General features: G+C 37.2%; 1 protein-coding gene and 1 pseudogene across 5 annotated transcripts in view; one reads left to right on the top strand and one right to left on the bottom strand.

Moving 5' to 3' along the window:
• Nucleotides 1-27,966, bottom strand: part of ARHGAP20 (Rho GTPase activating protein 20) — a 131,610-nt gene that overhangs the window by 34,811 nt on the left and 68,833 nt on the right. For all 5 annotated transcript variants that reach the window (XM_072729845.1, XM_072729843.1, XM_072729844.1 and 2 more), the window contains exons 3-6: nt 16,332-16,496; nt 8,294-8,443; nt 1,456-1,497; nt 487-571 (exon numbers count right to left, since the gene is read on the bottom strand). In XM_072729845.1, coding sequence (XP_072585946.1) covers nt 487-571; nt 1,456-1,497; nt 8,294-8,443; nt 16,332-16,496 — 442 coding nt within the window. The remainder of the gene's footprint in view (nt 1-486; nt 572-1,455; nt 1,498-8,293; nt 8,444-16,331; nt 16,497-27,966) is intronic.
• LOC112925899 (small ribosomal subunit protein eS4, X isoform-like) lies at nt 9,038-9,858 on the top strand (annotated as a pseudogene).

The raw sequence follows: 27,966 nt of genomic DNA, 5'->3' as shown, positions 1-27,966 counted from the left end.
GTCTCTGCCTCTCTCTCTCTCTCTGTGTGACTATCATAAATAAATTTTAAAAAATTTAAAAAAAAATAAAACCACCTTCTACTTAGGAAGTGACAAGTTGGAATTAAAATTGCTTAATACTAATAGGAAATATATCCTTGTGAAAATGACTTTACTACGAGCCGCTACAGCTGCTATTGAAAGGATCCAGAGAAACATTAATGCCAGAGGGAAGAAAGAGACATCTGACAAGCAATATTCTTTCCAAGTGTAAATGTGAGATACTGTAGTTAATATGAGTTTCTCTTGCTTCATTTTCTCTAGAGTTTACTTTTCACATTTACAAAGACATACATACATCCAGCAAAATGCATTTTCCCACAATGGTATTTCTAAATGCCTGCCTTCCACAGCACATACACAGCCACATATCTGTCTGCCTGCCTGTCTGTCTTTTCATCCATGGTGCTCTGCTTTACACAGGGGCTTGGAATTTTATTCACTTACATAGGCACAATTCCCAATGTCCTTGGCGAAGATTTTGAGGGGAATGCTCTTCGGGTAGTCCTTCTCTTTCTCTAGATTGATGTATCTAATCAAATGCAACAACAACCCAAAACAACACTGAGTTAGATGGATTTTGCTAATGGTTTCTTTGAAAATCAATCTATTTTGCTAATATTTTCAATATACTTGTATGCTACGTTTTAAAAGGCAGATGGAAAGACTCAGCAAAATCTGATTATATATTATGTTGGAAGAGGATTAAAAAAATTCTCAGGACATGAGGTGTATGGGCACAAAAAAGAGTGGCAGACCCACTTGGAGTGAGGTCTGAGCACCACAGTCCGCTTTAGGCACCTCTGAGTGGTGTTTCATCTTCCAAGTTCCCTACCTTCTCTGGACAGGAGACAGTACAGGAGCAGATAGGATACTTTATTACGCCAAACCAAGACAGTGATTTTTTACTTCTCATTTAGCTCTGGGTAGAGCATGAGTCTTCCCTTAGGAAGGCAGTGAGGGGAGGAAGGAAGAAAGGGTTATGGAAATAAGACATGAACCTAAATTGACCAGTTAGTCTGTACACTCAAAGGTGAGGTAATAATTGATCTTTGAGGTGATTGGCAGGAAACCTTCCATATACAGAAACTTAGTACATGCTCTGAGGAAACTGCTCCAAATGCTGGGTTGGAGACATGGAGGTAGGAGAGATTATTGACTAATTTCTGTCTAGAATGCTATAACTAGGCCTCCATGTTCTCTTTCCTAGAAAGTAAGGGATACATGTAATGAAGAGAACATTGTTTACAGCAAGTAGTAGCCAGTGTACAAACAGTAATTTATTTTGAGGATAAATGAATAATTTCTACTAAGGAAAAGATGAATAATAGTTTGGGGGCATAATTCTGCACAGAAGAATTTAATTCTTTTAAGCTACAGGTTAAAGATAAAGAATATGTACATTGAAAAAAATACCTCTGAAGGAGAGAGAGCCATTTGTCCTTTTGTTCTGGAGAACTGCAATCAAAGAAAATAGGAGAGAAAAATTAAACATGTAACGCATTTATGCTAACATATCTGAGACTGTCAATCCAGACAAAATATCAACAGCCTGTTAAGAGGCAGCCGCATGCCATGCAACTCTGGTCTAACTGAGCTCTGGGGAATCTGCAGGGGGAAAATCTCCAATAGGAAAAACTATATGGTCAAGTATAGTTCTGTTAAAACCTCCTGAATGGACTAAGATAGGGCCATTTTCTTACTTTATGGCTCTTTTACAAGTATAGCTCTCATGGTGGAATGAATATTTGATCTGGAGTCTAAACACCTGGTTTCAAAAACACATGCAAGCTTCGTGATGATGAGTGGATCACTTCACATCTCTAAGCTTGCTTCCATATCTGAAAAACTGGGCTAATTGTCTCAGAGTGTTTTTGTGGCTTTAAGTACCATACAAACAGAGAGTATGCTCAATTTGAGATTAAAGAGAAATTTGGCATATTAATAAAAACATCTTGGCCCAGAAACCAGTTTCTTGTAAGGAAAAGAAACATTTATACATATAGCAGGATTTTAACTGAGTAAATTATTTCACAGAAAACCTATTCTTAATTATTATAATCTTCTTAGACCAATTCATTTACGACTAAATCATTATTAATAATTTTTCTGAAGCTACTGCTACATTTAATTGTTAAACTTAAAAGTAATTCAGTGTTTATTTCTATATGGTCTTGTTACTCACTAGCTTTTAAAGTCATACTTCAAATCTTCTTAATGAAGCTGGAAACCCTTGCTGTTTTCTTGTTACAGAAAAATACACTTAAGTATTTGTAATCTGTTTCTAACTCTGTTGCTTACCAATTTTCTCTATATAGAATCTCCCAGGATTGGGCATTAGAAAGTGCACTACATCTCCTTTACCACTGACCGTACAATTTCCATCTTCCATTGTTCCTTAGAACACTTTGGTGTATTCACCCTTCTTGAACAGAATATTTTCTAGGTTCATTTGTGTCAAATCTTGATTTAGCAAAAAACTTGAAAAATAGGTGTTTTCTTTGGACCTGTGCAGTTTTTTCAAAGCAGCTAAAGAAAATTACCCCTTTAAAACACTTTGTATTTTTTTTTAACTTTTACTTTTTATTGACATGTACGATACACAGAAAAAATTGTATAATGCTTACATGTACAGCTTGAACACTTTTCACAAACTGAACACATCCATGTGTAACTGAAACTTAGATTATGAAATAGAAAATCACCTTGAGAGAATGGTTTTTGTTTCTTTTCAGGCAATGAGTTGCCACTATCCTGACTTCTAATAGAACTGGATAGTTATTGTTTTATTATAAATGTAACCATACAGTATGTACTATTTTGTATCTGGCTTCTTTCGTTCAACATTATATTCATGAGACTTATCCATATCACTGCAGGTGGTGTTAGTCTGTTCCTCCTCATTGCTGCACAATGTTCCACTGTTTAATATACAGCATACATTACTTCAAAACTAAGTGATTCATGAAGTATGTCAGGTTAACTCACTGAGATTGACTTATGTAGTCTTATGTTTTACCTTTTCTCCTACTCTCTGCAAAAAGAATCTAGAACTCCTCTTTCTTTAGTGATTCTTAATCTCAGGCATCTTTACCAAATTAAAAACAAAAGTACTCCAAAATCAAGGCGATCTCAGAGTTTCATCAAGACCTAAGCTCGTGTGATAAGAGCAAGAGAAGGAGAAAGCAGTATATTTTCAAGAAAGAGAAAAGGCAAGGCAGATTGGAAAGAGACCCTCAAAACTGGGAAGGCCTGTTACCCTGAGAGTGAGCAGGGAACCCGATGTTCGTTCAGCTGAGGTGCGTCTAGAGAGACAAAGACCCCACAGCCAATGACTGTGAGCAGCAACCAGGGAGGCCTGCTCCCTGGGTATCAGCAAAGATACCCATACCCTACAGGTGGCAAGGCATCAGAGAACATCTCTGAATGTAAAGGACACAGAAGAAGGTAATGTCAGTAGTGATTACCAAAGACTGAAGGTCAGAGCCTTTCCCCTGTTTAGAAGACATCACAGAGATCTGCTGGCACCATGGAGGCTCAACATGGGTTTGCATTTCATCCATAAATAGACTTTTCTTGCCTTTCTGAGTTTATGGAATAAGATTCCTGCTAGGTTAAGTTAAAAATTTCATTCTTCTGATTCCTCTTATAGACTGTTCCATCAGATTTCAGCACTTCCTATGTCTTTGGAACAATGTTCTCATTTTGTAGCGTAGTTATCTGTAGTATCAAGAGCATCTTGATACTGTTCTTCAGGTAGTGTATGTTCTTCAGGCAGACAGAGATCCCAAGTCTGAGAATCAGATATGAGCTCTAGGACTCCTTCTGGCCATTTCTTAGATGTGACAACCTATTTGTGTGCTAAGGGAAAGCACGAGAAGTACACATTTATGATTTGCTCCTCCTTAACTTGACATAGCTGGGAATTTCTCACTATAGTGGCAGCTGTCAGTCTTAGATCTCAAAGATATTAGTCTTTACATTTTTGGTTTCTTTGCAGTATTACAGTGTCTGGCTAGGAGAGCCTGCTTCTCAAGCTGCTAGACTGATGGTATTTTCAACTGATCATGACCTAGATTTTTCTTAATATTGACTGACATATACCATTTCTGATGTTCTTCAATCCTTCCTAAAGATCCAAGCTTCTTTTTGATAAAATTTCACTTTAGGCTGAAAAATTTCTGTCAGTGTTCTTTTTCTTTCTTTCTTTCTTTCTTTCTTTCTTTCTTTCTTTCTTTCTTTCTTTCTTTTCTTTCTTTCTTTCCTTCTGTTCTTTCTTTCTTTCTTTTCTTTCTTTCCTTCCTTCCTTCCTTCCTTCCTTCCTTCCTTCCTTCCTTCTTCTTCTTTTTTTTTTTTGGTAGCAAAGTTCTGCTGGAGTAAGTTCTTAGAGTTAAAAAGAGTTTTTTCACTTTCATTTTTGAAGGGCATTTTTGCTGGATATAGTATTCTAGGTTGGAAGTTTTCTCCTCCAATGCTTTATTTTTTTATTTTTTTTTCCTCCAATGCTTTAAAGATGTCATTCCATTGTCCTCTGAAATTTTCATAGTTTCTGATGAAAAAGCCACAGTGATGCAAATTCTTGTTCTCCTATATGCAAGGTGTTGTTTTTCTCTGGATGTTTAAAAGATTTTCTCTTACCTTTGGCTTATAGCAGTTTGTCTATAACATGACCAGGTGAAATTTTCTTCATACTTCTGTTTGGGGTTCACTGAGCTTACTAAATCTCTACATTTACATCTTTACTGAACTTGGGAGATTTCCAAATTAGTATTTCTCCAAATACTCCATCCATTCCCTCTCTCTCCTCTTCTGGAGTGCCAATTACATGTATATTGTATCTTTTGATATTTTCTAACAAGTCCAATGCATTTTGAATTAAAAAATGTCTGTTTTGGAGGCACCTGGGGGAGGTTTAGTCAGTTAAGTGTCTGACTCTTAATTTCAGCTCAGGTTGTGATCTCAGAATCCTGAGATCAAGCCCTGCACTGGGGTCTGTGCTGAGTGTGGAGCTTGCTTAAGATTCTCTCTTTCCCCTCTTTCTCTGCCCCACCTCAAATAGATAAAAACATAATTTTTTTTTAAAAAAGGTCTGTTTTCTTTTCTTTTCTTTTCTTTTTTTTAAAGATTTTATTTATTTATTCATGAGAGACACACAGAGAGAGGGAGGCAGAGACATAGGCAGAGGGAGAAGCAGGCTCCACGCAGGGAGCCTGATGTGAAGCTCTGTTTTCTCTATTCTTCAGACTGGACAGTTTGTATTGATGTATCTTCAAATTCACTGACTCTTTCCTCTTTCATTTCCATTCTGAAACTAAGGCTACATAGGGGATATTTATATATGTGGATATAAAATATTTAAGATATTGCAGTTTTCAGTTCTAAAATTTTCACTTGGCTGTTTTTAAAATTTTCTATTTCTCTGCTGAGAAATCTTTTCATTCATTTCAATTGGCTTTTCTTTTTACCTAGTGAGCACAATTATAGAAGTTGGTTTAAAGATCTTTTATTTAGGATTGGCCTCTACTGATTATCTTTTCCCTTTTCTGGTTCTTTGTATGTCAAGAAATTTTAGATTATACTCTGGATATTATGAATATTTTGTTTTGGAGACTCTGAGTCCTGTTATATTTGCAAAACAGTGATGTTTTTGTCATTAACAGTCAACTCACTTGATTAGACTCCAACTGTCATTAACAGATACCTAACTTCATTAGACTTAACACTACCTTGGCCCAATTCTTTTAGCCTTAGCTTCAAGTTGCTCTGAGTCTGCTCCATGCATGTCACCAATCAGTCCATATACAGAATTTGAGATTTCCCACCTCTGACATCCTCCTTTATGAGACTTCCTCCCTCACTCCCCTGTGGCTATGGCTGACTCAGACTCTGTACTCTTGTGGTTTGGCCAGAAAGACTGGGGGCTTCTGTAGGTTTAGTTCCTGATCCATGATATGACTATAGCCTGCCCTTAGGCCAATGCCTCAAACCCAGGAAACTCACCCAATGATGGTGCCTCCTTCCAAGTTTCAATTCCTCTCACAAATATGCCAGCTTCACTCTGTAGAACCCTTATGTGGTTGTTCTTGTTTGTATTTTGCTCAGAGTTTATAGTTGTTATCTGTAGGGTGGTCAATCTGCTAAGACCTCACTCTGCCATACCAGAGCCAGAACTCTTCTTTTTACCTTTTTTTTTTAAAAAAGATTTTATTTATTTGAGAGAGAGAGAGATCACAAGCAGAGGGGAGGGGTTGAGGGAGAAGCAGACTCCCCGCTGAGCAGGAAGCCTGATGTGGGGCTCGATCCCAGGACTCTGGGATCATGACCTGAAATAGAGGCAGAAGCTTAACTGACTGAGCCATCCAGATGCCCAACACAGCTTTTTTTTCTTGAAATAGTCTTTTAGTTTTGAAAGAAGATTAAACTTTCAGGAAAGTTGCTAAGATAGTAGAGAGTCCTTGGATGCCTCTCACCTTTCAGTTTCCTAAAGTTATCCTCTTATATGGCACACCTGTAAAACCACAAAACCAATATTGGTACATTACTATTAACTAAATTCTTGACTCTTCAGATTTTGCCAGGTTTTTTTTTTTTTTTTGTATATTTTTTTATTGGAGTTCAATTTTCCCAGTCCTCATCCTGTCAAGTGCCCTCCTCAGTGCCTATCATCCAGTCACCCCAACCCCTTGCCCACCTCCCTTTCCACCATCCCTTGTTTGTTTCCTGGAGTTATGTGTCTCTCATGTTCTGTCATCCTCACTGATATTTCCCACTCATTTTCCCTCCTTTTGCCTTTATTCCCTTTCACTATTTTTTATATTCCCCAAATGAATGAGAGATTTTGCCAGTTTTTCCATTAATGTACTTTCTCTGTTCTTGGACCCAATCCTGGATCACACATTGCATTTAGTTATCATGTCTCCCTAGTGACTGGTCTATGGCAGTCTATATTGCTATATCTTTTCCTGTTTTTTGTTTGTTTATTTTAACCATGATAATCTGGAGGAATGCTTGTCAATTTAACCTATAGAATATCCCTCATTTTGTGCTTGTGTGAGGTTCCTCTCATGTTTGGGTTTTGAAGAAGAGTAACACAAATGTGAATTGCTCTTATCATCACATTTTATCATGGGGTACATGGCATCATTCGTGATGTTATCCTTAATCATTTGGTTTAAGTACTCTACTTTTTGAAGAATACAATGTATATAAAACTTGTTTCCATAGATTTACTTCTTCTTAAAACAAGTTTCATGGAAACTCCTTAATTAAAGACATCATGTATGGGGCACCTCAGGTGGCTCAGTTGAGAATAGCCAATTTAGCATGTTCAGGATAAGATACAGAGATTTCTCTAATCCCATCCCAGTCAGGAGGTGAGTCTTAGGAAACTAGCTTTCACTTCTTGATTCATAAATTTGCTTTTGATGGTCACATCTCTATGCCAAATAAGAACCTGATGTTCAGTTCAGGCACTCCATTACTTCATGACATTAATTTTATTTCTATCATAAAAAAACTATTTCTTTAGAAAATCTGGGAGTATGGAGGAGCCTGGGTGGCTTGGTCAGTTAAGCATCTGACTCTTGATTTCGACTCAGGTCATGATCTCAGGATTGTAAGATTCAGCCCAGCATTGGCCTCTGCACTTAGTGGGGAGTCAGCTTGGGAGTCTCCCTTTCCCTCTCCCTCTGCTCCTCCCTCTGCTTGCTCTCTCTCTAAAATAAATAAATAAAAAAATCTTAAAAAAAGAAAATTTGGAATATAAACCAGTTATTCAAACTTAACTGAACTATTTTATAAAATTTTTCAGTAGAAGTTTCTTTCAGTGGGTTGAAAAGACCAACTCGAAAGCCCACGCTGTAAAACAATACTTGAACATGAGGGATGGGGAGACTGGAGAGAGGCGGTCCTAGAGCTCTGACCACTCTAATCCTCTCCCACAGTCCATAGGTGTTTCAGCCGAGCCCCCGTAAAAATTACTGGTCAATTCAAGCTAAATGCCTCCATGGTTCTCAATATTTACCATTACTCTCCACATACTTGAATAAGAAACTCCGGGGGAGAAGTGAAAGGTATTCAAGTGTCTTTACTGGGGGTATGTCAAAAGAAGAGTCACTAACTTCAGAATAACTTAATCAGAATAAAATATTTTAAAAAATCAGAACAAAATCTGATTAGCTTTTTCTTGCCATCCTAGAAACTATCTCATTGACAGTGTTATACATGTAAATACAGGAGAAGCTATGGTTCTTACCTGAAAGTGGCCACAAAGTTCACTGTGGGCCAGCCCAGGACAAAGGACTTCGTGGCATTGGTGTTGCCTTCTCCCACTTCATCCACACAGCTTGCTGTCCACATGTCACATAATTTAATTTTATTTTTTATCTTAAAGTTGTTGTTGTATCTAGAAAGGTACAAACCAGACAACACTTACTTTATTTCTTAAATTTTATGGGAGCTTCTTTACTTGTGATAACAGGACAGTTTCCAGTAATCATGGTTAAAGAATGTCTTATTCATTGTTGGTAACTTCAGTGCCTACCACAGGAAACTGTTAAGATGCTTGGCTACCTTTGGCCCAACAAGGCCTTTGGAACATTTGGTGTATAAGGCCTCATGCTTACATTTATGGGCAGCAAACAGCCATGAACTGCCTACTTTATTTTTCTATGTTGAACACTGAGTCTGGATTAAAAATCTAATTTTAAATCTACTGTTCTAAAAAATTTATTATTTATAACTTGCCTACTCCAAAAAAAGTTGAGTGGCTGAATAAAAGATTAAAATACACATTATTTATGAAAATATTTATAAAATTTTCACATTAAGAGAGATAGATGCACTTAAAATCTATTATCCAGAATTAATTAGAGGAATTTTTAATATATTTCCAACTAAATGGTTACAAGATTTCCTAGTCTTTACAAGCAAAGTTTAGTTTAAGTTTCCTTTCTTAAGATTTTGTTTATATCTTTTCGTGCCTAGCGCAACCATAGCTCGTGGTCCCAAGAAGCATCTGAAGTGTGTAGCAGCTCCAAAGCACTGGATGCTGGATAAACTGACCGGTGTGTTTGCCCCTCGCCCATCTACTGGCTCCCATAAGCTGAGTGAATGTCTTCCTCTCATCATTTTCCTAAGGAACAGACTTAAGTATGCCCTAACAGGGGATGAAGTAACGAAGATCTGTATGCAGTTTTATTAAGATTGATGGCAAAGTCCGAACTGATATCACCTACCCTGCTGGTTTTATAGATGTCATCAGCATTGACAAGACTGGGGAGAATTTCCATCTAATCTGTGACACCAAGGGTCGCTTTGCTGTTCATCGGATTACACCTGAGGAGGCCAGGTATAAGTTGTGCAAAGTGAGAAAGATCTTTGTGGGAACAAAAGGAACCCCTCATCTGGTGACTCATGATGCTCGCACCATCCGCTATCCTGATCCCCTCATTAAAGTGAATGACACCATTCAGATTGATTTGCAGACTGGAAAGGATTTCATCAAGTTTGATACTGGTAATCTGTGTATGGTGACTGGAGGTGCCAACCTGGGAAGAATTGGTGTGATCACCAACCGACCAACCGAGAGAGACACCCTGGTTCTTTTGATGTAGTTCATGTGAAAGATGCCAATGGCAACAGCTTTGCCACCCAACTCTCCAACATTTTTGTTATTGGCAAAGGCAACAAACCATGGATTTCTCTTCCCTGTGGAAAGGGTATCCGCCTCACCATTGATGAAGAAAGAGACAAGAGACTGGCAGCCAAACAGAGCAGTGGGTAAAATGGTCCCTAGGTGACGTGATTGGAAGTCTTTATACTTAAAGATTCTACGGCACGAAAAAAAAAAGATTTTGTTTATATCATCTCCCCTTACATTCGGGCTAAAATGAAAAAACTATAGACTAAAAACAGACCCTAAACTAAACTGGAAAAAAAAAGAGGCAGGAAGTACTATACTTAAGTGGAGTTAACACTTACTATTTATCTCCAAGGACTCAGAAGGTGATCTACTTCAAGTTGGCAACAATATTGCTTTTTGGCAATCTCTACCTAATTTCCCTTAGAACCTGATACTGAAACCACCATTACCTCTTGACCTAAATTCACAGATTTAATGCTCATAATGGACCCAAGACTTAGTATGAAGGCACTGGGAAAGGCAAAAATGCTCAGGGAAACCTGCAGACTTCCTACCATTCAGAACCATTTGTGGAAACAGTAAAAGGTAACATGAAATCAAAGATACTTCATATGGCAGTATTCCTAAAACTCCTTCATGGAATATTAAAGCCAGAACTCTTCAGTAGGATTTATAAAATGAAAAAATGAAAAAGGATCCTGCAGGAACTATACATGTAGGATAGTCCAGATTCTAAGCTTCATTTATACTTCCCCTAGGGCACACTTAATGTAAGTGTAATAGGAAAGAGACTTGTGACATAATGATGTCTTTCTATGTTTCATTTGAATATTTTTCATCCCGTTGCTACGAATCTTTAGATTTTTAAAAATGACACAGATTCAACTGAAGATAAAATATTATTTCTTTTTATTTCCTCATTAAAAAAACTTATTTTTTGATAGCAACTATTTAGGAAATATAAAACTGAAACTATAAATCTTTTGGAAAGAAAGGTATATTTTCATTTCTCTTTTCCTAATGCAGGTCTCTCTCTATATCAGATACTTCAGATACCAGGTGAGAACTTTTGACATTTACTGCCCTGGAAGAAAGTCATTGCAATGATTCTTTCCCTAGATCAATAAAGTGTCAAGATTATCCACCTTTGGATACAAAAACCAAAAAGTCGTCTGAAAGTGTAAACAATCATTTCTGTTCTACTGGCTTGTGTTTACTGAGAACTTCCCATTTGCCAGTCACTGTGGTAAACACTTTGCACATATTTAGTTTAACCTCATTTTATAGATGGAGAAATGGAGCCATAGACAGATTTAGCTAAGTAACTTGGCAAAAATCAAACAGCTTAACTAATGCAGCTAGAATCTGAACTTGAGCAGTATTGACTTCTGAATTTATCTAATACCTTTAACTAAAGATCCCTGGATATTGTTGGTCTTATATGTATCTGGATGGATATCTTACCATGAAGTTCCCTTCAGCTTTTCTATTTTGAGCCTCATTTTTTAAAAAGTTTTATTTATTTAAGTAATTTCTACACCCCACCTGGAGCTTGAACTCATGCATGACCCTGGAGATAAGAGTCAGATGCTCTTCTGACTGAGCCAGCCAGGTCCCTCGAGTGTTACTTTTGTCTTTCTATGTACCTACAAGGCTTTCTGATGAGACTGTTTACTATGGAGGTAGACAGGAATCTCATAAACACTTATGTCCACAAAAATAAATGGATGAGTTCCAAAATACTTAAAACTAGTATTAAATAAAATTTTATATTTAGTCCTCGAGTCATAGTGTGCTTCTTCATATTTTTCATGCTCAATTTCCAATAGTTTTAGTCTATTCTAATAAATATCTAAAAGTATAAATCTAATGTAAACTGGCTGAAAAAAAAAAACAAATTAACAACCTAACTATTTCCATAGAGTAGTCCCTTACTACAAATTTATTAAGATGAGGAATCTATTTCCTTGTTTTCCTGTGTTCCAATCTTTATACTGGAAGCAATCCCAGTAACTGTTGAAATATACAGGATTCTAAGGAGATTTCCCTCCATTTGAAGATGGAAATGTTTTACTAAGTATGTTCGGGGTAGAGAGCATGGTGTATTCCACAAGTATCTGATGGTAAATTCTCCTGATAATTAATAGTAATCAGAACTCCATTTTTCTCTTCATCTTTTTGACCTAAATAAAACTCATCATATTTCCCTACTTGCTCAGAAAATAAAATAGGAGTATCTGTGAATGCATCAAATGTTATTTATGAGAATGACCAGATAATGATAAATTCTGGTCAACATTTTTTTAAGGCAGCAGTATTCAATACTAATGATTACCTTCTCAAATCTAGATGTCTTCTCTATCTCGAGAGTCTTGGGCTCATGCCCACCCATTCCCCAAATTAACTTAGATCACTCACACTTCTTAATGTCCCTAGTAAATGTAGAAAGTACTTAAAATAATCTTTCATGGATTGACTCTCTTAAATAAAAACACAATTAAATCAACTGTTAATAGGTTTTGTCATTTCATAAAAACATTTAAGTAGACACAGAGTTCTTTCAAAAGCAGCATGTGAAAAAAAAGGTATATATCTTATGTGAGGAAGGGGATTGTCAAAATAAAAAATCAGCTATAAAAGTAGGTGAGGGGCACAGATTTGACAGTATATTTAAAACAGCAATTTTCTAGTGGTAAAGAAACTATCTTTATATAAAAGGTTTTTCAGCAAAACACTATATGGGTTACATAAAACAACTTGGACATTAGCAAAATACAAAATAAATGACAGGTAAGAAAATAAAAATCTTCTACTCCAAATATTATCATAATTTCTGAGGGAAAAACACCTAAAAAGGGTGAAGGAAAATACTTTCCTTCCTAAGAACTGAATATATGTTACAAGTAAAAAGTCTCTAAGGTCCTAACGCACAGGAAATGGATTATTAAAGCAACTTTTTGTTGTTTGCTTATCTACCTGCAGACTGAGCGTAAAACTATACACATAATGGGTACAAGGGGGAACAGGACGTCAGGCCAGCCACTGGGAATACGGCCTAGATCAAACCCTAGCTCAGCCACCTTCTGTCATAGGACTGTGGGTGAACCCCCATGAGTCTCAGTATTCATTACCTAAAACAACTCATCTTGGAGGATTGTTAGGAAAATGTAGTAGGATCTTTGCGATTCTCTTATCATAATACCTAGTATACAGAATCCATCCAATACATTTGAAGAAAAGAAATGACACCTAATCTACACTAAAAGAATGATTTGTTCCTCTATTAATAGCATATCACTTTAAATGGACCTAGTACAGAGGTGTGGATGGGAGACTTTTCTTTCTCTATATTCCTTATAATATCAAATCCACTTCCAAAATCACATCATAGGCATTACTTACATTCAAAACATGTTTTAAGCTTTGCTGATAGTGAGTTTCATTCTATTATGGTTGGAAAAGATAAGTCGTAAGATTTCAGTCTTACAAATTTTAAGACCTGAGATATGACCTCACAATGTCAGAATGGCTATTAAAAAAAAAAAAAAAAAGAATCCAAAAAACCAAACAAGCCAAAAAGACAACCAGCACTGGTAAAGGACATGGAGAAATCGGAGCCCTTGTACACTGTTGAATGTAAAATGGTTCAGCCACATTGGAAAGCAATATGGAGGTTTCTCAAAAAATTAAAAACAGAACTATTATATGATCTAGAAATCCCACTTCTGGGTATTTATCAAAGAACTAAAATCAGGATCTTGAAGACATATTAACACTCAAGTTCAATGCAGCACTATTTATAATAGCCAAGGTGTGGAGAGAACCGAAGTGTCCACTGATGAATGAATGGGTAAAGAAAATATGGAATATTATTCAGCCTTAAAAAGATGGAAACGTAATGTCTAATAACACAGATTAACCCGGAGGACATTATGCTAATGAAATACATCAGTATTTATACGAGGTATCTAAAATAGTCCAGCTTAGAGATATCTAGAATAGTCCAACTTAGAGAATCAGAGTGCAATGTGGGTTGCCAAGGGCTGGGGGAGAGAGAAAAAGAGGAGTTGCTCATTAACAACCATAAAGTTTCTGTTATGCAAGATGAATACATTCTAGAAATCTTGCCTATTAGTTAACAATATTGTATTGTACACTTAGAGATTTGTTAAGAGGGTAGATCTCATGTTAAGTGTTCTTACCATAATGAGAAAAAAGAAGACATTTTTTTCTTAAGGAAAAAACCCAACAGATTCTGAAACCATTTCCTTATTTTTATATTGCCTCTAACTTAAAAAAAAATATGTATCAATGGTTCACTAAGCTTTTCTATACAGTTTCTTACTAGATGAGTGTTTAGTTAGATCCTTTTACTCAACACAATCTTAAGAAAGACCTGATTTAATGCTCAAAAAACAAAACAAAAACTTTCTACGGGGGAATTTTCTAATAAAATCCATAAGAAAAGGGGTAAGTACCAGAGATAGCAGACCTCATATTGTTTAAAAGCACAGACTCGGGGATCCCTGGGTGGCGCAGCGGTTTGGCGCCTGCCTTTGGCACAGGGCGCGATCCTGGAGACCCGGGATCGAGTCCCACGTCGCGCTCCCGGTGCATGGAGCCTGCTTCTCCCTCTGCCTATGTCTCTACCTCTCTCTCTCTCTCTCTCTCTCTCTGTCTCTCTGTGACTATCATAAATAAATTAATAAAAAAATTAAAAAAAAATAAAAGCACAGACTCTGATATAAGATGGACCAGGGTTCAAATGTAAGCTCAACTAATGACTACCTTTGGGATCTTGGTGAAGTCGCTTAACTTCTCTGAGTATCAATTTTTTTCTGTAAAAAGAGAAAAATAATATCTGCCTGACAGAACAGCTCTGCAAGTTTAAGTCTCTAGAAAAATACTTAACATATAATATGATCCAAAAAATGTGAGGTCTCTATTGCTAGTAATACCACTCATACTAAATACACTGCTTTGCAAAATTAGAATTTAGCTGTGCCCATGTCTTATTTACGACATGATATGACTGAGGTGAGAGTGAGGGTAAGCTGAAAAAAGTCTTTACTTTTCTCTAGTGACTAAAAATCTCTTTGATGGTAATGGATTTATTAAAATACTCTTAACTTTTATTAGGTTTGATAAACGAGACTGAGGGATAGAGCAAGTAGCAACCACCATACTCTGTCTGGGCTGAGTGTTAAATGCATGGGTATTTAGTATTTGGCAGAAAGTAAATCCTTTTGGTTACCTCTAAAGCATATTCCAAATATGTGTGCCTCCTTCATTTAATTGCCACCTCCCCAGATAAAGCCCTCACTGAGTTTCTTCAGGACTACTGTAGCCGCCCGTCCAGGCTCCTTGCTTCTCTACTCTTGCCTACTCTCTGGTCCATTACCTATCCTAGCCAGAAACAAGACCTTAAAAACATGAAACACACTGTGGTACACCCCTAATTAAAATCTCTTCGAATAAAATCCAAATTCCTTATCACAGCCTATGTTGCACCTGGCTTCTCAGGCAAGCCCCCAACTACCCTTGCTTCCTGATACTCCCACCCTTGCGTGGTTGTCCTCCATGCACTCAGGCTGGTCTGTGTGGCCAACTGCATACGTCAGAAATGATGGTATGCCACCTCCAAAGTTAGGTCATGAAAGACTGTGGCTTCTATTTGGGGTGTTCTCTCGCTTGCCTACACTCTACCTCATACTCTTGGATCTTCCACTTCAAAGGAAGCAATGCCATATTATGAGCAGCTCTGTGGAGACACCCACATGGAGAAGAACAGCCAGGGAGGAACCAAGGGCTGCTGGCGTCTACATGAGTGAGCAGGGAGGTGATCCACAAGCTTTAGTCAAGCTGGAAGACGATTACAACCTGGTCGACAGCTTGACTGCAATCTCATGAGGATGTCTGTGCCAGAACCACTAGCTAAGCCACTCCTCAGTATGAGATTGTTCAGTATGAGATGAATGTTCCTGAGTATGAGATGTCTGTAGTTATAAACTGTTGTTTTGGGATAATTTGTTACTTGGGAATAGATAATACGTTACTTGGGAATAGATAATACAGCCAACAAAGGTCCTGATGACCTGATCCTTGTCTATTTCTCCAACCTCATTTCATATTCTCCTCCTGCTCATTATGCACCACTTACAGAGGCTTTCCTTTAGCTCCCTCCAAGCACCAAACTTTTCCCATTATCTTTGGACCTGCTCTTCCCTCTGCCTAGAATGCTCATCCTCCAATATCTGAATGGCTTCAATGATTTCCCCCCTGACTCCCAACGTTGCCTACTTAACATATACCCCACATTTTTACTTCACGCTGTATTCTCTTCATAGCACTAATCACAATCTGTAATTTCTCCCACACATTCCATCACATTCTGCACTGTATCCCCTATATGTATTCAGAACGTGGCAAAGAATGGGACTAAGTGAACACCTGTTGAATGAATAAAGCAACTGAAATGTTTTGTTTTCAAAAGTCAAACAAAACAAAAACAAAAAACTCCCTTCAGATATTAGTTATGGTAACAGGCCAGACATTCTTTACAGTAAGCACTGAACAGAAAGAAAGGTTATCTTTGTTAGTGGAAATGCAATTTTATAATGGTAACTGAGAGGGTTTACAGTGTACTCACTTGATTTTGGCCACAACAAACAGATCATTGAACAGGAAAAGATGCCGCTCCTGCCTCTGCAGGCCTCTTTTGAGTTCTACTCTGCCATCAATGAGCAGAGTCCTGCTGGAGCATACAAATGATGAGAGAAATGTACATGTATCCACACTGGCAGAAGGACTCTCCCTGTAACAGATCAAACACCACAAATCTTTAGTCAGATGATCAAATATAGGAATGAGTTCTATAACATTATAACTTCTAGTTGGTCAAGGAATATAAAGCTCTCCACATCTTTTTAATGCAATGGCATAGTTTCTTAATTGGTCCCTCAGTCTGTCCCTCTACTCGGTGGCCTTTTACATTTCATTATGAAATTTTTTCCAAACACAAAGCAAGGTTGTAAATTTTATAATAAACACATGTATATCCTAACCTAAATTTTACCATTAAAATTTTACTGCACCTCAGTATCTAATCATATATCTACCCAACTACCTATCCTTCTATCTGTTCAATAATCCATTCCATTTTTGGCATTTCTGTGTAAACAATGTAACAGCAGTACCTCTTCCCTTAATGAATATCATTAACTAGAGTTCAATATTTACTTATAACTTAAAAAATGAATGTACAATGAAATGCTCAAATCTTAGGTATATGTTCACCAAGTTTTAATGGATATATTCACTCGTGTAGTCTAAAACTTCATCAAGATAGGAACATTGTCATCACACCAAAGTATTTCCTCTTGTCCCTTCTCAGTTGTTATATATACTAGCTTTGGCTTCTAGGTATTGGCCTATGGGTGGTTTATTTCTTCACTGCAGGTTGAGACCACCAGCTCAAAAGTATAATGGCATCAAACTTATATTTTTACCTACCTGATTATTTAAAAAATAGCCCAAACCAGATTTTTAGCCATTTGTGGCTTGATTGTTTTGCATATGCCACATAATTACACCCAATATCTGCTAGCCTTGATAAAATAGAGCTTAGTGATGGTAAGACTCCACGTCACTCCTGCCCTTCAGAATTCTCTGACCCAGAGATTCTCTGCTGTGCTGCTGAGACGTGTAATCTTCAGAGACATCCTCTTCGATCCCCCTCACTTCCAATCCCCCTCACCTCCAATCCCCCTCACTTCCCTTGTCCTTTTCCTCTTCTGGATGTTGGTCCTTTGATCATAAGCCCCAAGACAGTCTCACGCTATGAGGAGCTTCCTTTCTCCTGCAACCCTGCCCAATGGAATCTTTTTCCTTGTTCAGTCCCTAAATCCCTCAAATTCCTAACAACAGTCAATCCCCACTCCATCACCATCAAGGCAATCACTATTCTGACTTTTTTTTTCCCCACCAAAGATTAGTTTTGCCTGCTCTACAGTTTCACATAAATGCAGCTGCCATGCATACTTCTTTGTATAAGATATTTTTAGTCAGCATGCTTTATTACATTTATCAGTAATCCATTCCTTTATGCTGTTCAAGAGTATTCCATGACATAAATATATTAAAGTTTGATTATTTCTTCTCCTATTGATGGACCTGGGCTCTTTCCAGTTTTTAGCTATTATGAATAAAACTAACTATTAAACATTGGACTAGTCTTTTTATGACCTATGTTTTAATTTATTCTGAATAAATATCTAAGAATGGAACTGCTGGGTCACAGAGTAGGTAGATGTTTAATTTTAGGAAAAACAGTTTTCCAAAATGGTTGTACCAATTTTTATTCCCAAAAACACTGCAGGAAAGTGCCAGCTGCTCCACAACCTTGCCAACATTTGGTGTTGTCAATCTTTTAAATTTTGGCCATTCCAGTGGCTATATAGTAGCACCTCATTATGAATTTTAAGTTACATTTCTCTGACGACTAATGATATTGAACACTTGTATATCTTCATTTGTGAATCATCTTCTAAATCTTTTGCCTACTTAGAAAAATTAGGTTATATATTTTTATACTGAGTTATAGGAATTTTTTATATATCTTGTATACTCATCCTTTGTCAGATATGTTTTAAAAATATTTTTTCCTTATCTGCTGCCTGTATATTTTCTTGATTCTGTTTTTGACGAACTTTATAAATTTTGAAGAAGTTTAATTTATCATTTGTTGACCTAAGAAATCTTTACCCATCCCCAAGTCATAAAAGATATTCTCTAATGTTTTCCACTAAAATCTGTATAACTTTACTTTTTGCACATCTAAGTATGTGATCTATCTCAATTTAACTGCAGCTTATAGTATAAGGCAGGGGCTAGGGTTCATTTTGCTTTTCCATATGGATACCTTATTATTCAGCACCATGTTCACAGAAGACTTTCCCTTCTTCAATGGATTGCTTTGGCACCTTTGTTAAAAATCACATGAGTATAGAGCATGGGTCTATTTCTGGGCTCTCTGTTGTGCTCCACTAACCTATTTGTTAATCCATATGTCAGATACACATTGTCTTATAATTTTATCCTTACAGTAAACCATGAAATTAGGTACTATATGCCTACCAGCCTTTTTCCTTTTTGAGACTGCTTTGGATAATCTAAGTCCTATATATGGAAATGTGTATTTCCATATGCATTTCAGTGATTAATAAAGATAAAGATTAATAAAGATTAATAAAGATAAAGAACACAAACAGAGAAATGTTACTGTGGCAGAGGAAGGAGATGAGCACAGTTTCAAATATACTTTGGATTAGGTGGTGTGGGGAAACCAGGCAGGCAGCTAACACTTAGAAGAGATGCCAGAAGAGATGTAGATTTGGTGATCATACAAAGACAGGTGTATAAATACTATAGGAAAGGCTAGAACTGCACAGAGAAGGAGCATAGGACACGAGAAAAAAAAAAAGGCAGAAACACTTCCTTGAGAAAAGATGTGATTTGAAGGGGTGAGGAAAGAAGAATCTGTGAACAAGATGGAGGCAGGTGAAAAAGTAGCAGAAAAAGAATGAAAAGCAGTGGTGGTCTGGTGTGCTGAAATTGGTAGAGGGGTAACAAGCTGAAGCCTGAAAAGATGTCTGGGGAAAAAATCAGTTGGTCATTAACAAAAATCAGTTGTTTCAAGAAAACAATGACAGGAGATTGAAGAGGTTCTGAAGAACTCAAACAGCCTGAGGCTTGAGGAGTAAAGAATGAGAAGGAAGAATTAAAGGCTGGTTCTGGTTATTTTTTAGCAGCTTCACACTACTAGGTGACTTTAAGAGGAAAGGTTGGAAGAGGAGAGAAACAATCAGCTCTGAAGGTAGGTGTTATTACCCCTCATTTTGCAGATTTGGAAGCTGATTTTCAGAGCAATTAAAATACACAATGACTTACAAGTAAGTATGGTTTCAAAACATGTATTTAGAAAAATTCCATGTAGCCTTTCACAAGGACAAGCATTTCATTCACATTGACTCATCCCTCATCCACCCATGGTAAATGAGCTCAGTAGCTTAGGACTTCATGGGGGTAGGTAGGAGAAGTGGGCTCTGGATGGGCTTTCTTTACTAAGCAGTGTGACACGGTGACTTATTTGGCTGCCTCAGTTTCCCCATCGTAAAGTAAAGGCAGTTGGAGTGGAAGATCTTTAAATGGTTTTTATAATTTGTATATGGGAATAATATAAAAACATGTACTCAAAAGGTGGAATTAAGATTACTAAGGTCAGAGAAAAAGATAATGGATATGGTTAGCAAGCAACCCTAACCTATAGTTTACAAACATAGAGATAAGCATACTTGAGAATCACCTCAAGGAAACAAGTCAGAGTTCAAATAAAATTAAAACCAAGGAACAGTCGTGACAAAAATAGCAGTAAGAATGTAGAAATATTTATTAGTCTAATTTTAAAGGGAGCTCAAATAACAAGAATTTGTCGGAGTCTCCATCAAAGGTTAGTATAAGAGGCCATGTCCTGGCATCTCAAGCATCTGGTTCACATGGTAGCCACAGTAAGTGGAGATTTTGGGTTATCTGTTTCCTGGGTTGGAACAGTATGGGTCACAGGGTCTCATCTCCCCTGGATTTACTACACCACTGCGTGCTCTCTGAGATATTGTCTTAGTAGTTAGCCCTCCCTTCCTCTGTTACTGCTGTCCTTAAAGTATGGTCCCCAACAAGCAGCATCAGCATCAACTGGAAACTTCTCAAAAATGCAAATTCTCAGGACCACCTCAGACTTACTGAATAAGAAACTCTGGAGGGTTGGCATAGCATTCTGTAGTATTTAACAAACTCTTCAGATGATTCTAATGCACACTGAATTTTGAGAACCACTGCTGTCCCAGACTCTGTAACACCCTTGGCTCTAACATTCTAAAATTCTACAACTCTGTATTTGAAGTAAATATTAGTAGCATATATTTCTACTTCTAATGAACTTGTGAGAGCTGTTTCCTGTAGTTCTGGGGCTATAGCTACCTTTCCTAGGAAATGAATTCCATTCTGCTCACTAATTGCTAATTACGCACATACTATGTGTGATTTAAAGAGATGTGGGCAGCCCAGGTGGCTCAGTGATTTAGGGCTGCCTTCAGCCCAGGGTGTGATCCTGAAGACCTAGGATGGAGTCCCATGTCAGGCTACCTGCATGGAACCTGCTTCTCCCTCTGCCTGTGTCTCTGCCTCTCTCTCTCTCTGTCTCTCATGAATAAATAAATAAAATCTTAAAAAAAAATAGAGAGAGAGATGTATAAGTGAGGAACAAAGACAATAAACCAATCAGAGCTGTCTGAAAGGGAAAAGGAGTTTCTCTATTTAATATTGTAGACTGAAGTTCCGCACTGATAAAAGGCCTATCATAGAGAAAAATCCTTTCTATTTCAAATTTTTTTTGAGATGAGGAGTGGGAGGAGGCATAATGGCATCTTTTATCATGTAGTGATTTTCAAATATTTAGAAAAAAAGAATGAAATTTCACTTGCTGTTATGGAAAATGAGTAGGGACAAGGATAGTAAGCAAATAGATGAAGAATAACACAGACAGTATTTTACACAGCGTTAGTTTCTTAATCTCTGGACAGAAAAACTTTGTAAGGAGAAAAGCCATCTTTTCATTTTGGTTTTAGGTTCAGTAAGTAACTGCTTTTTAATTTTAAGCTGTCAGATAGTAGTATGGCTTAAACTAGGGATCCTCAAACTCAAGGGTTCCAAGAGTAAATAGTTTAGGCTTTGTGGGCTATATGGTCCCTGCTGTCAACTATTCAGCACTGCCAGTTTCACAAAATCAGCCACAGACAATACCTAAATGAACAGGTGTGGCTGTGAGCCAATCAAACTCTATTTGCAAAAATAGGCTGCTTGTCTGGGCCATAGTTTGATGACCCTTGGCTTAAACAAGTTCTAAAACATTTAAGTACTCATAAATAAAGGCTAATCTGGAATAATAGGAATTAGAATTTTTTGTTTGTTTGTTTGAGGTTAGTACAGGCCAAAATTTAATTAAGTTATTTTTTAAAAAAATGTTTTGCACTTTAAAGCAACTCCAAAGGAATTTCATACATAATAATTCATTTTCCACCTCACAATAATAGTTTCAAATAAGTAAATTTGATGGTGGTATAGGGGAGAATCCACAAAGAGGTTAAAATATTTTTCTTTTTCATTATGGATTTTTCAATGTACATGTCTGCAGTCTGTCATTTTGAGGATCTATATATAAGTATGGATTTATATTCATACGATTTCAGCAAGCTAAGCACTGGTTAAAAAAAAAAAAACACAACCAACATTCATGTAGTAGTCTAAAGATAAACATCTCAGTACTCACATAATTTAAAATGAAAAAAATCTGTCCTAGAAGGAAACAAAAGCACAAATAACCTTTGTGTTTTTAAAACTACAATCTTAATCAGTGTTTCCTACTTAAAAATGTATTTCTCAATTATGTGACTCTGAAGTGTTTATTTTTATTCTGAGTGCATGTAGATGTGTTTATTTTAGTCTTTTAGAGTATGGATAGGGGGAGCAGGGCAAGATTGTAACCTTCTATTTAGCCTCTTAATATAGCCTGATTAGGATTTACAAGTTATAATTAACAAAGCTCTAAAATGATCTAACAAATACAAGCTGAGTCTAAGAATTAACCTGCTGCTGGCTTCTTATGTATTAACATTCCATTTTCAAATAGGTTTGTGAAGCCATTTCTAAAAGGCAAAAAGGAATTTTATAACCTTAGTAATTTTTTGCTAAAATAAGATAATAGTTTTTATGAAACTTGGCCATAGTAATACCTCTTAATATTTTTTACTAAGGCTCATTGTAAAAGTGAGTTTACTTTTAGATAACAATTTTACAATTTTAGAGGTGGTGTTACTTCATCATCTTAAATCAGAGAAGAAAAGACACTAAAATTCAGAACAGTTTTTGAAAGTTTGTTTATAAGTGATAATTAGTAATTATGACAGCAAGTACTAGATAGGATCTTAATAACCTCAAAGCCTAGCACATGGTCACTGCTCATTCCAAATGCCATCTATTCCATGAAAATTTTCTTTCAGTTGAATTCTTGATGTTATCTCCCATCTGATATCTAGCACTTATATCCTGCCTTGTACCTCTGAAATATTCTCATTCAACATGTAGTGGGTATATGATTGTGTAATAAGTTAATTATTTGCTAGAGTGATATGGATTGCATTTGCCTGTTGTGTACCAGTGTTAGAGAGAGTCATGGTCCCCATGGTCCCAGGGGTCGAGGAATTACTGTGATAGATCCATCAGACAGTAAACACAATGACAAAGTAGTGAGATAAGTGTGATAAGAACTTCAGCCGACTCGGACACAAGAGAGAAGCTAAAACAGGAGCCCCTACCTGGGCCTGCATGGGTCAGAAAAGTGTCTTGGAGGAACCAAAGTCTTAAAGGATGGACTGGCCAGTGAAGGCTGAGGGCAGTCTGAGTGGAAGGAAGAGCAGAGCGACCAGGCCTGAGAGGAGCTTACTTACAACAGCTTACTGTTGTGCTGCAGTAAGTGGTGAAGTTCAGAAGATGGGAGTGACACAGGCCTGAGAGGAGGAGCAGCAGATGAGGAAGGGGCCATGTTATGGAGGTTTCTCACATCACATTTAGACTGTATGTGAAAGCACTAAAAGATTTTAAGAAACACACTGTGTTTTGTAACTTGTTGAAGAAAACAGATGAGGGCAAGCTTAGAGGAAATGAGGAATTTACTGCAATAATCTTAGGCAACAAATGTCATGAACCCAAGCTGGCAATGAGAAAAGGACAGAAGATAGAGAGAAAAAAAAAAAAAAACATTATCAATGTTATTAAAAATACAAATTGTTAAAATTTGCAAATTGATTAGTTATGGGAGAGATATAGGACAAAGAAGAATATAAACCCAGTGCCCAGCCTCTATTTATTTACTTATTTTTAATTTTCATCCAACATATATCTGTTAAGCATCTCCATGTGTTGGTGCAGCATCAAGCTAGATGGTGAAGAAGATATGGGGTAAGCAGCTCAGATTTATCCTCTACTCGTGAAACTCTGAGTGTAGCTCTACTGTCAGCTATGTTCTTGACATCACCCATCATTTTTGCTCAGTTCCATTTGTAGCAGAGGTTGAAAACCACAACCCACAATCATATTTTATTTGGCCCACCCAGAGGTTTCAAAAACATTTGGTTTTGAATATCCAGTTCACCACATTCCCTCTCTTGCCATGGTTTTTTTTTTCCCCCCTGTTTTTTCTGTTTACTGCACCTCCCTGGGACCTGAAAGCATTTAAGTCTGTGATTCAAGCCTTAGTGTTAGTCTTTTAAACTACCTTAATTTTTACTTTTAAAATGTATTTTATCTTTATTTTTAAAGATCTTATTTATTGATTCTTGAGAGACAGAGACGTAGGCAGAGGGAGAAGCAGACTCCCTCTAGATAGCCTGATGCAGGACTTGATACTAGGATCCCAGGATTATGCCCTGAGCCAAAGAAAGGCAGATGTCCAACCGCTGAGCCACCCAGGTGCCCCAATTTTTATTTTTGAAAAATTGATGATAAAATATACACACAAAAAAATTTACCACTTGAACTATTCTAAAATATATAATTCAGTGGCATTTAGTATATTGACAATGCTGTGCAACCATCACCACTATCTAGTTCCCAACATTCTCACCATTCCCAAAGGAACACTTGCATCTCTTAAGCAATTACTACCTGTTCCCCATTCTACCCAGTCCCTGGCAATGACAAACTTCTTCCTATCTCTACGGATTTGCCTATTCCAGATATTTCAGACCACATTATAGGTGGCCTTTTGTGTCTGATTACTTTCACCTGGCATCATGTTTTGTAGGTTCATCTATATTGTAGGATCTGTCAGTACTTTATTCCTTTTCATTGCTGAATAATATTCTATTGTATGGATGGACCACATTTGTTGATCTATTCATTAGTTGATGGTCATTTGGGCTTTTCCACCTTATGACCATTGTGAATGGTGCTGCTTTAAAAATTCATGTACCGGGGATCCCTGGGTGGCGCAGCGGTTTGGCGCCTGCCTTTGGCCCAGGGCGCGATCCTGGAGACCCGGGATCGAATCCCACGTCGGGCTCCCGGTGCATGGAGCCTGCTTCTCCCTCTGCCTGTGTCTCTGCCTCTCTCTCTTTCTCTCTCTCTGTAGGACTATCATAAATAAATAATAATAAAAAAAAATTCATGTACCGGGCAGCCCGGGTGGCTCAGTGGTTTAGCGCCACCTTCAGTCCAGGGCCTGATCCTGGAGACCTGGGATCAAGTCCCCATGTCAGGCTCCCTGCATGGAGCCTGCTTCTCCCTCTGCCTATGTCTCTGCCTGTCTCTTTTTCTCTGTGTCTCTCATGAATAAATAAATAAAATCTTTAAAAAAATAAATAAAAATTCATGTACATATTATTTATTTGAACAATTGTTTTGTTTTGAGCATATACCCAGGAATGGAATTTCTGGATCATATTATAATTCTATGTTTAAGTTAATGACAAACTACAAAACTGTCTTCCACAATGACTATATTATTATACATTCCCACTAGCAATATATGAGGGCCCATACTTTTGACTCTTCTCTCTGGTCTCCACACATAATCACATTTTATCTTTTAAGGATATTCAAACAAAAAAAATAAAATCTCCTGAGTCTAGACATTTACAACCTCTCCTATAGTTTGTCATGAACTCCTAATTGGACTCTCTACTTCCTTTCTCCCTTCTTCAATCTATACTACTCACATCTTACTTCTATTAAATCAATCTTCCTGATGCACATGTCAATGATCATGGCATGTACACTGTCTAAAGAGTCAGCCCAACTCATTTACCTAGCTTTCAAATTCTACCATCTGTTTGCCCTAACCAGTTGATGACATCTCAGGTTGGAATTCTCCATATTGCCTGTGTAAAGGTAACCCTTGTGAGTCTTAAGAGAATAAATTAGACCAGATGTAGTTCAGAACAAAAAGAGATGACTACTGAAATGAAGCCATAAAAACCGTCAACATCAAAATTTAGCTTATTCAGCAATAAAAATCTGTCCATTAGGTATTCACGACTATCTCAAACAGTCAACATTCAAAGCACATTTTCAGAAAATCTCGTCTAAAGCAATTATCTGTCTTATTGACAGGATAATACATGGGAAAGCCTGTTACATTTCAACAGTCATCATCCAGAAAAAAATACATTCAAATTACCAAATAAAACTGTACATACATGATAACATGATGTGGCTGCATGTAGTAGGTGCTATCATGTCCACCTCAAATTCACATCAATGCTGCATCATGCAGCTCATATTATAGCTCTGACTTGGTGGAACAGAGCCTAGTGATAGATAACGTTGATAATCAAGATCAAAATGAACGAAGCTAGCACAAGCGTTTTTAGAGTAAACAGGAAAATGGCTGTTAGTGTGAGCAAGGCCTTAAAAGCAAAAAGTACAAAAAGGAGAACTTTTAAATTATCAAAATTCTAATTGGAACACGCAGCATAAGTGACATAATGAGACCCAACAATCTTATGTTAACAATCCTAATATTTAAAGAGCCAGAAAAATATAAACACTACAAAAGCAGAGACAGAATAGCAATAGGGAAAGATAGTGATAAACAGTTACACTAACAGTGCACAATCATATACAGAGAGATACTACTTCCAAAAAAGGGACTAAACTACATCACTTCTTTATAGCCTTGACACAGAAGTTGTTCAACAACATCTATTAGGAATTCACTTAGTACAAAGCACTTGACGTTACAAGGAGAGAACAAGATCACAAAAGCACTACATCTGAGAGCTTAAAAAAACCCCCACAACCCAGTTTACATATAAATGAAACACAATGATGTAAGGCCAAGTGAAGAAAAACCTGAGCTTTACAACTCTACAAACACTCCAGTGAAAATGGCAACTCTATGAGAACAACCTTATTTGATTATGAAATAATCAACAGGAACAGAGACTCCAACAAGGACTGGAGAAACCTTTAAACCACTTTAGTCACTGTGTGGCCTGTTGACCTAAAAATACTGTATTATCATAATTATCAACTAACATTGGTTTGGGTCATCATCTTGACTCAGTTAAGAATGCTAACTATATTCAAGCTACTCAAGGACATTTATATGTGTAGTGATTACAATGTGATATAGTTCTATGTTAGCTTGTTTACTGACTCAGCAACAAACTAAGTCACCAACATGCTGGCTGGGCACTCCAGTACTCTAATTAGTTTGGTTCAGGTAATAACTATATAACAGTACACTGGAAGGAACAAAAGAATCATACCTGATTAAAGATAGTTCCATCTACAGTTTCCGGATCTGCTGAAGTTAAAAACTATCATTGGATAAACTTCTAGTTAGAAAATTAAAAAATATCATATACCTGTGAACTAGAAAGTCCTCAAGGCAGTACATTAATGGCAGGGACTTAAGTTATCTGCTACTTCCACCTCATTTAGGCCAAAATGTTAATATTCAGGTTGATCAATAAATGTGCTGATTTAATTGGTTGATTTGTAACTAATAGAGGAGGGTTACCTTTGATTGGGAACTTTAACTACTATTTTACCAAAATACCTACAAAATGTATTTCACAGTAAGAAAAAACTGTAGAATAGATAAAGGCTTTTTTAAAAAATATTTTTTAAATTTATTCATGAGAGACACACAGAGAGAGGCAGAAACCTAGGCAGAGTCAGAGAAAAGCTGGCTTCCTGTGAAGAGCCTAATGTGGGACTTGATCCCAGGACACAGGATCATGCCCTAGCCAAAGGCAGATGCTCAACCGCTGAGCCACCCAGGCATCCTGACTTTTTTCTTTTTTTTAAGAAAATCACAGCAATGGGGATCCCTGGGTGGCGCAGCGGATTGGCGCCTGCCTTTGGCCCAGGGCACGATCCTGGAGTCCCAGGATCGAATCCCACGTCGGGCTCCCGGTGCATAGAGCCTGCTTCTCCCTCTGCCTGTGTCTCTGCCTCACTCTCTCTCTGTGTGACTATCATAAATAAAAAAAATTTAAAAAAAATAAAAAAAAAAGAAAATCACAGCAATGAGTTGAAGTCTCTTAAAGAAAAAAAAACTTTTGGGGTGCTGGGTAGCTCAGTTGATTAAGCGTCTTTCAACTCAGGTCATGATCTCAGGGTCCCGGGATTGAGTGCCATGTCAGGAGCCTGCTTCTCCCTCTTCC

This window comes from Vulpes vulpes, chromosome 12 (genome assembly GCF_048418805.1).
Source record: "Vulpes vulpes isolate BD-2025 chromosome 12, VulVul3, whole genome shotgun sequence".
In the NCBI taxonomy this organism is placed as follows: domain Eukaryota; kingdom Metazoa; phylum Chordata; class Mammalia; order Carnivora; family Canidae; genus Vulpes; species Vulpes vulpes.
Note: the sequence above shows the minus strand (reverse complement) of the source record. Positions and strands in the feature narration are given on the sequence as shown.